Here is a 9,553-nt window from a genome sequence, read left to right on the forward strand (position 1 = left end):
ATAAAACTGAGTGGCAGAAACACTATGCTGGAGAGAAGACCCACAGATTATTTACTTATACCACTTCCCCAGCTGAACCCTTAGAGTCCTTCTCAGGGCCACCCTTTTGGCTAGTCCAATCAATCTGTGACTCACTCTTTTACTGATCCTGACCCTGTGTCCAGCTGTGCAGACATCACCATAGGCAGCACTCAACATTTCTCACCTGTCTACTGAAACCCTTAACTGGCTGTCCTCTCTTCAATCTGGACCCCAGCCCACCTACATTCTATTCTGAATCAACAGCCTAATAAAAGGCTTCCTTAGGTAAGGGTTAAGATGAATCCTCTGTCCATCGAACTATGTTTAAACCTCAGTAATATCATGAATGTTGCTTGAAAGAGCAGTTTAATCAAAGATTCAGAGTATGAACTCGCTGGCTGCCCCGCGATCAACCATGTTGAATTGCTTAATTTCTTCCCTATGTTCTCTAAACTTTTAATACTAAAATGAGTTGAAAAGTAAGCAGAAGGATACTAAAGGCCTTCTATTTTCACGCACATTCACAAAAAAAGAAAATTAACAAAGTTAAGTAGAATCTTGATTACCTAAATTATTTTTACTATAGTTCTTTTTCTAAGTTTAGAAAGCCCACCTTAAATCAAAGAATTGGGAGTACTGTTTCTCAAAGACATATGGGGGAAAGAGAAGGCCATTTATACAGCGATTTTAAATGGTGATTACATATGGTCTTATCTTTTTAAAATCAATTTTAGGTTCAAAGTTAAATGGTTTTTCCTTCCAGAGAAAGGATATATTAAACATCTGATGCAGTTTTAGGTCATCAACAGCCTCTACCCACAGGTTTGGATTTGCATTTTGGTAGGAACGGACAGACGTCAGAGGAAGATGAACAAAATGGCAGAGTAGGAAAGGGCAGGGGGAGCCCAGTACTGCAAAGCAACTAGGTCGGGTAAAAGGTGGTGCTGACTAGTTCTCGCTCACTGTGCCCCACAGACGGTAGCCAGGGTTGCTGTCATAAAACCTTTCTGCACAGGGATGCTTGTGTTAGCAGCCATTGGTTCAAAGGGGTGGATCTGTAGTTAAGTTTGGGGGAAGGGGAAAGGCAGACAGAGGGGTTGCAAGTTATGCAAAGAAAACATAGCTCGACTGTATTCTCTAATTCTATGTGTGCAGTGGAAAAAGAACAATTCTCAGACATTTAAAATGTGTTTGAGATGATGGGGAGAAGAATACATGAGGGAAAAAAAACAAATTCCCACAAATTCCTTACCGCAGATGCAGCAGTAACACCGTACTTCAAGCATTACAGCTTTTTTTTAATTGACATTCTGTAACATATCTCCCCATCCGAAAATCCACATTTAATAGTGGCTATTGGGAGTAAATGTGAGACATCTAACATTTCTAGATATAGCCAACCATCTTTAAATTTTAAAAAAAAGCCATAAAAATTATAAGATAGTAAAAACGACCTAGAAAATTCGTTAACTGTATAACATTATGCAATATCAACAGCGTAATTACAAGCTTTAAATAAATTTTACAGCTATCAACACTAAATACATCTTATTGTCGCAGAGAACTGCTACAGTATAAGTTTAACAAATATTATGTGTTATCCTCACTGTAACTAAAATAGAAAATTAATTTCTGCTTCAAATACTGCAAAAACCAGTCTCTGGTCTAAAGTTACTAAACTTCTGTCAGAAAAAGATATGGCCCATCAAGCACACAGTTGATAATTACACAAATGTAAAATAATATACAGTAAATGACTAGACACATGACATTCTACAGGAGGCTATCTCAAGACCTTCCTAGCCCCCTCCAAATTCTCAAACACCACTGTGGTAGACACTGTAGTCATCATACGACAGCCACCTACCCTGGTTCTGTGCTCATGCTGTCTCTGGTTTTTATCTGGACAGATGGCTGGGCCACAACCCCCAGCCTCCCTTGCACTAGTGCTCTAGCCAACAAGGTGTGGGCAACGCGATGCATGTAACTTTTGGGCTGTGCCACTGAAACACAGGTTGTATCTCACCAACCTCACCTACCCTTCGGCCTGAGCGCAAACGTGGCAGGTAATACCCCGTTTTGGACCACGCAGGTAAGGCTGCACTCTTGGGGTGGCAGAGCAACAAGAAAGACTGTGCTTGGCCCCTTGACAATGTTACGAGCAAAGTCATCACACCAACTCAGGCTTTCAAGGGAGAAAAACTGATTTGTCTTGTGTAAGCCACTATTATTACATCTCTGATATATGCCACCAAAACTGTGTATTTTAACTTCCTCAGGTTCCTCAGCTATAATGTGGGATTAATAATAATACCTCTCTCTCGATTATTGTGAGGATTAAATGTTTTAAATTAAAAAAAAGAAAAAAGCAACTATGTATGAATATTAGGCAATCTACTAGCCTCATTTTTTAGCTAAATAACTTGTTTCTTCACACCAGCCTTCTGGGTGGGCAAGTCTCAAAAGTGATGGAGCTTTGCAGGGACTTGAAAAATAGGTAAGGCCATACATGCTAAACTGGCAAATGGCATGGTTCTGCTCAGCTGTAACTTACATGCTGTGACTGATGTTACAATGGTTATTCTCTCTTTCAAGTTTCTGACTACAGGATTCACATCTCTTCCAGCCATCTTCTGTCTTAATCCAACTCCATCCAGGAGATCTCCAGTCCTGACCCAAAAATGGCATAGTTCTCCTATGAAAAAGTTAATTTATGTTAAAAAGTATATATAATTCATAAAAGTTTCTTTTCACTTAGAACACTTATTCATTATATTTAAAGATTAAAGTTCTTAACATTTAAATGTCTGCTCATTAATAAAATGTTAGCTGGACATTAGTGACACTGACAATAACATAGTACTTTGATTGTACTAAAGTGATAAAACGGGGTAAGTAAAGGTGGTTTTACTGGCCTAATACTGCATATGCCATGAAAGGTTTACTAGAGGCGACATTCAAGCTCATACCTGAAAAACAAGCAGGGTCAGGTAGTGTGGAATAGGGAATAGTAGCCCAAACAAGTATTCTCTCTTTGCCAGAAGTCAGGAACAACCGAAAATGAAATGTATTCATGTTCAGCAACTCTAAGTAGTTCAGTTTGGTTGAAGCTTACAATAGATGACAGTGGGCCCGAATTAAGGATGGAGAAGTCATTTAAGGCTGGATCAAGTCAGAGGAGCAGGACGCTATTCTGAGGGCAATGAGGGGCCAAAAAAGGGACATACGCAGGTAAGTGACTCAATTAGATTTGTGGTTTACAAAGAACTCAGTATCACACTGGGAGAAGGTATGGGGTGATGGTCACTTGGAGGAAAGTAGTTGGGACTGGAGGCGTCTGAATGTTGGCCTCTAAAAGGTGAGAGTGTACAGGGGCAAACGAAACAGAAGAGCAGAGACTGCAGAAACATTTAGGAGACAGAGTCAAACAGTACTTCAAGACTGGCTGGAAATGTGAGGAGGAAATCAAGGAAGTTATCTAGATTTTGTTTTGTAGCCCCTGGTTCTGGGATAAGACATACAGAAGGAACAGCAAGGTTTTATTAGGAAAGGAGAGATAAGGAATATTAATTTCAGCTTTGGACATGCCTGTTCAGTTTGAAATACTAGACTCCAGGTATAAAAATTATGACTTAAAAAATGATGCAACTTCATGATTAACTTCATGAAGCACACGATTTGATAAGAGTGAGACTTCAAATGCTAGTTCTTCCCATTGACTTGATTTCTGCTCCTCTTGATCAGTGGTTTTCAACTACTGCTGTGCATTAACATCACAGGAAGTTTTTTAAACATTCAAGCGCTTAGTCCCATCTTAGTTCAGTTAAACATGAATATCTGGGGGTGAAGGCTAAGTTTCAGTAGTTTTTAAAGGTCCACAGGTGATTCTCATACACTGTGAGACTGTGCATGAGGCTAAAACCGCCTCACATGTTCACACTGCTGATTCAAAAAGTCACATCCCAGAAAGGCACCCTGACTCCCTGTCCAAACAGCACCCTTCTGCTGTCTGAACCCCACCCCTACCAGTCTAAGCCATTATCTAGTGCCTTCATAGTTGTAAGGGCTGTCTGAAATGATTAGCATGTTTATCATCTGTTTTCTTCCAAGAAAATGCAATGTCTTGTTCAGGTCTGTATTCCATTACCTTGAACAATGCCAGGAAAACAACAGGAGCCCAACAAGTATTTATTTACTGAATAAATAAATATATAGATCCATGGTTCAGAAGAGAGTTAGACTGGAGAGAAAGAGGAAAATCATGAGCATTTAGATACTAATCAAAACCACACAAATAATATCACAGAATATGTAGAGAGGGAAATCAACAGAGCCAAGAAAAAAACCCTAAGAAACATCACCATTTAAGGGACCAGCAGATATAAGCCAAGAACAAAAACTGAAAAGGAAGAGCCAAAAAGGCAGAAGGAGAAGTAGGAAGTCAGGAGAAAAATGTATTTCAAGAAAGAAATGATTGACAGAGACGAAAATGTTACAAAAAAGCCAAGCATGGTAGGAGTTGAAAATATACGTTGAATTTAGCTACAGAAAGGTAGCTGAATTACTCAAGCAAAAGTGGTTTCTGTAATGTGTTACTTTAATTTCATGTCCTGAACAGACTTGAGTATTTTATAATGTAGAATATTTATATCATAGATAATAATGTAGAATATTTACATCATGGAGAATAAATGAGATGAACATCTCCAAATACCACCTCCCAACTATACTTAGCATAATTAACAAAAGAAGCTATTAAATGGGCACTTATACAATCCTAGAAGACACAGAAAAAAAAAGGAAGGAAATTACACAGACTTCAACAATATTCCTGGATCAACCACAAATGCCTAGTTCTTGACTGGTGTAGGAAATGTATGATGAAATAATTATTCTTTACACGAAAAAATCTCAAACCTTGCTAAACTGACTTATAGTCAGAACATATCTTTTTCAGTCACATAATGATTAATTTAAATTCTTGCTTCAGAAAATACTTTGTTCCTTCAATTTCAGCACAATTTTGCTAAATTTTGTCTCACAGACCTGATTCACAACTACTGAACCTCCTAAAATGCAAAACTCAATGCCCATGTTCAGTCGATCTAGAGTTACCTAAAACTGTCTCTAATAGCATACAACTGATTTTATGATTGTCAAGAACATTCCCACCAAAGGCGGCAAAGACCATGAAGTAGCAGATGACTGTTTGAAGTGGCACCTTGAGTCTCATAAAACACATACAACAGAAAATGGCTGCTAGGAACATCTCTGATAATTATCAAATTATCTCTCAATATCAACTTCAAACTGTGGATTCAGAAATCTATGTTTAAAAAAAAAATCAAGTGGATAATCCTGAAAAATACTGCTAACAGACCAAATACAGGATTACTTCAATGACAAACATTTGAGCACCAACTACATTATTATGCTAGGTGTTCCTGCCCTCAAAAGTGTGCAATTTAGCTAAGAAACTAAAAAAGAACAATAGCAAAACACACACAAATTCCATACAAATGTAATATAATAAAGTGTGTTTACATGTAGATACGTGCGTGTGCATGTATACATACATACACATATGTCCCCAATCTTGTAACTTGTGCTAAAGAGAGAATAACTAAAGTAAATCTGAGCAGAAAGCAAATCAGCTGGGAAAGCTCTGACGAGAAACTAGGACTTGATCTTGGCCCTAATGCATGGTTAGATCTTAAATGAATGGGGAGGCAAGGCAAAAAATATCAATCATGGGAATGGGAATGGTGGGTGAATAAGTACAAAGGTCAAAATGTGTGCCACAATTTGAGAGAAATAAGCAGAAAAGATTGGATAAAATGGAGAAAGTTTATCGGAGGACTGGTACATAAGCTGGAAAAGAGACTAAAGCCAGATCATAGAATATCAAAGGTGTTTAGACTTTATTCTGTCTCTAATTAAACGTTTTTCAGCAACAGATCAGTGTGAGCAGTGTTGTTTTGAGAATAATAATTTTCCAGGGCTTGTAGGATAGATCAAATGAAAAACACGGAGACAGAAAAAAACTAGGCAACAAATATCTTGCCAACAGAACCTTATCTGGATGACTGTCCTATGTACATCCCAGTATCCTCAGCTAACAAAATATTTTAAAACTTGATGACACACAAACATTGTACTTATCTATTTAGACACTATGCCCACTCATCATTTAACACACTTATCTTCTAGTTTCACAATATTTATAACATTTACATAAAGAGCCTGCCTAGTGTTTCCATTAATATAACCAATTCTTTTACACCTACCTAAACTCTACAGATAATTCACTTTGGCAACTCAGTGAGAAACGAATAGTTTGGTATGAATTTCTCAGCTGCTAAGTTTGATTTTGTAAGGGTTGAAAGAAGTGAAATGCAGCAATGGAAATAAAAAAATAGTCCATGCCCAAAGGCTTATTTTCAACACAGAGGAAAAGATTTGTTTCTCTGAAGATGTGTGTACTTCACACATTTGTTAGGGTATGCTCTTTGGATCACAATGAAGTTTTACCTTAAAGCATAATCTATACAGCTCATGAACTAAAGCACAAACTCTGGATGCAGATTAAAAACAACAACGACAACAACAAAAAAAGACAAGTTGCAATTTAAAAGGTCTGGGGTCTGGATCTCAAGTTTTCAAAAATACTCCCAATCTGAGGCATCTGAGTTTGTAAATCAGAAAACAATGTTACTAAAGTTTTATAGAATGATAACTCACGGCTTCTAATGGGAATGTATTTGTTCAGCTAAAAAAATGTGAATTGCTAGAACTTTATACGCTTATTTTAATTAAAATTACCTTTGTTTTGGGAATTTGCAAATATAAAAAAACCAGAAATTACTCCTGAAAATTATTAAATTTTTAAGAGCAAGCACTGAAAGGGTGTAGCTTGTATAATTTGCAAATTTTAAGCACATTTTATGCCAACTTATTTCTGACAGCCTACAATGATTAACTATTTTAAATCTTCCCTTAATTTCTATTTCATGTGGTAGGACATGTGGGTGGTGTACTTCAATAGAAAAGGACTTCATGAAGTTCATTTGCTGGTGGAAACTCCTGGCATGAGAGACTCAGAACAAAAAAAAGGTCTTTCCTTCAACAAGCATATTTTTTCTTAACAATAATAACGGCAAACATTTATTAGCGCTTACTACAGGCTACGCATTACACTAAACAATCTACATATGTTGTCTCATTTAATTCTCACACTGTCCTCCAAGGTAGAAAACGTTATTCTTGTTTTAGAAGTTTAATTATCTATTTTATAGATGAAGACACTGAGGCAGAGTTCAGTAGAGCTGGGATTCAAACTGATGGAGTCTCACTCCAGGATCCATGCTCCTAACCACTATGTTTATAATAGCAGTTCCTGAAAACCCTACTAAAACAAATGCCATTAAATTATAAGCTTCTTAACTTTTTTTTTTACCGTCTATTACATATCACTAATATGATCTCAAGTAATGATGAATCTAAATATAAAGGCACTGAAACAAGGAAAACAAGACAGGAAAGAAAACTCCAATCCATTTTAAAAGACTACATGTGTTTCCCTATTTGTTTTGCTTGTAAGTGTGGACAAATTTGATCCAGAAAGAACATCAAAAAAATGGCAAACTAAGGGCTGAGAGTCAGAAATAAGATTTACTCTAAGGACTTACACATAATTACACATTCCTTATGGGAAAGGAAAACATGTAAAGACGAGGAGAAAACAGAATATGAAAGAGTAAACGTCTTTTCTGACTGATTAGGGCCGGATGGTAAGGATTTGGAGGCAGCAAGAGACAGCTTCATAACGGAAGAAATGGTTCTGTAGATTCTTTAGTCTTCAAAATGAGTTTGAATAGGCCCAAGGACAGAGGTGGAATCTAATTGAGAAAAACGTCAAATTGAGCTTACTGTGGGGGGAAGGATGCAAAATTAGTGTCTGCTGCAAGGAAAGTGAAGCATGGAAAGGAATTAAGGGAGGAGACAGAGCCAGAGCCAGAGCCAGAGCCACATACCAGCAGTAGGGAAAAAGAGTAACTTAAGGTAAGCAGCAGACGGGGCAGAGTGGCCTGGAGGAATGCGAGGTCACATGCAGCAGGTGTCCACCGGCGAAGACGCAAGGGCTGGGGCCGGAGGGCAAACGCGGGCAGGAGTCCCCGAAACAACCTTGCCCAGCGAGGCGGACACAAGCTAGGGCCTGCAAGACGGCCCAGGAGGGTGGGGGCGGGAACGGTCACAGAAGGTGGGCAGGGAAAGCGGCTGAGGACACGCGGTGCACCTGTGGGCGGCCCCCGTGCCCACCTGACTCGCCCGCAGCTCCCCGAACCCTCCACACCCGCCGGCCGCCCCCCAGACCCCACCTGACGCGCCCACGGCCCATCGTCCCCACCTGACGCGCCCGCGGACCCAGACCTCACCAAACACGCACGCGGCAATCCCGTCCCCACCTGACGCGCCCGCGCCCCCGGTCCCCACCGGACCCTCCCACAGGCCCCGTCCCCACCTGACGCGCCCGCGACCCCATGTCTTCCCCTGACGCGCCCGCCGCCCCCGGTCTTCACCTGACTCGCCCGTAGCCCGTCGTCCCCACCTGACGCGCCCGAGAGCCCCTATCTTTTCACCTAACGCACCTGCGGCGCCCAGTCTTCACCTGACGCGCCCGCGGCACCCCTGTACCTACCTGGCGCGCCTGCGGCCCCTAGTCTTCACCTGACGCGCCCGCGGCCCCCAGTGCACAACGGGCGCGCCCGCCACCTGGGCCCGCACCTGACGGCGACACGGCGATTATTGCCGGAAGTGGGCCGCCGCCTCCCGGCGCGCCGCAGGGAAGCCCCGCCCCTGGCCATGCTGATTGGCCGGCGCGGATCCGCGTGGCAGTGTTGCTGCCCGGTCCTGACGCGCGCAGCGTGCGCCTGCGTAGTAGGCACCGCCCCTCCGTCCGCGCGCGTCCAGAGTGCCCGGCGGGGAGGCGCAGGGTGGGTCTCGGGTGGGCAGGGAGGGGCGCGGTCGGTGCCCGAGATCCCTGCGATCGCCGGGAGATGACAGTGAAGACCTGAGATTTAGGCCTGCGCGGCGGGTGACTACGCCCGTCCGGGTCTTCACGGGAGGACGCTGGCTAGGGCCTTCAGGCGTTCGCGTGGCCTGAGGATGCGCGTCCCCGAGAATGTGCGTGCCCGCGCCGCGCGGGTCCCACAGGAACCTGGGCAGCCCCGCCGCCGCATTTCCACCCTGCGGCCATATTTCCACCCGGCTGGGCGCCAACCCCGGGATGTCTGCACTCTAGGGCATCACTGCGCGCTCACACTCGGCATTCGGCACAAGCACCTTCTCTTTATAAACAGTTTCGAATCTTGTTGGATCTTTCTAGAAGGTTGAAATGCCCTGGAGGAGCAGCGTGAATAGTTTTTTCCAATTAGGAAAAAAGAATGTGGGGCGGCTGGAGGGAGAGAGGCAGGCCGAGAAGGCCAGGTGGGTCCAGGAGCTGCAGCCCCCGTGCCTCAGTTTCCTCCTAGAA

The 9,553-nt window shown here is 42.2% G+C and overlaps 1 protein-coding gene across 13 annotated transcripts in view; it reads right to left on the reverse strand.

Annotated features, from left to right (window-relative positions):
- The window catches only part of FBXO25 (F-box protein 25), a 96,001-nt gene extending 86,804 nt beyond the window's left edge, over positions 1-9,197 (reverse strand). For 10 of the 13 annotated variants that reach the window (XR_008659544.2, XR_008659545.2, XR_010120564.1 and 7 more), the window contains exons 1-2: positions 8,720-8,868; positions 2,576-2,716 (exon numbers count right to left, since the gene is read on the reverse strand). Coding sequence is in view for 4 of the 13 variants with exons in the window: in XM_055289608.2 (XP_055145583.2) it covers positions 2,576-2,709 (134 nt within the window). In the remaining 9 variants the exon portion in view is untranslated. Of the gene's footprint in view, positions 1-2,575; positions 2,717-2,990; positions 3,210-8,719 lie in introns of those variants that run through there. The other 3 variants (XM_063638269.1, XM_063638265.1, XM_055289640.2) reach the window with 2 other exon arrangements.
- Positions 9,198-9,553: the final 356 nt, after the last annotated feature.

This window comes from Symphalangus syndactylus, chromosome 1 (genome assembly GCF_028878055.3).
Source record: "Symphalangus syndactylus isolate Jambi chromosome 1, NHGRI_mSymSyn1-v2.1_pri, whole genome shotgun sequence".
NCBI classification, from domain to species: domain Eukaryota; kingdom Metazoa; phylum Chordata; class Mammalia; order Primates; family Hylobatidae; genus Symphalangus; species Symphalangus syndactylus.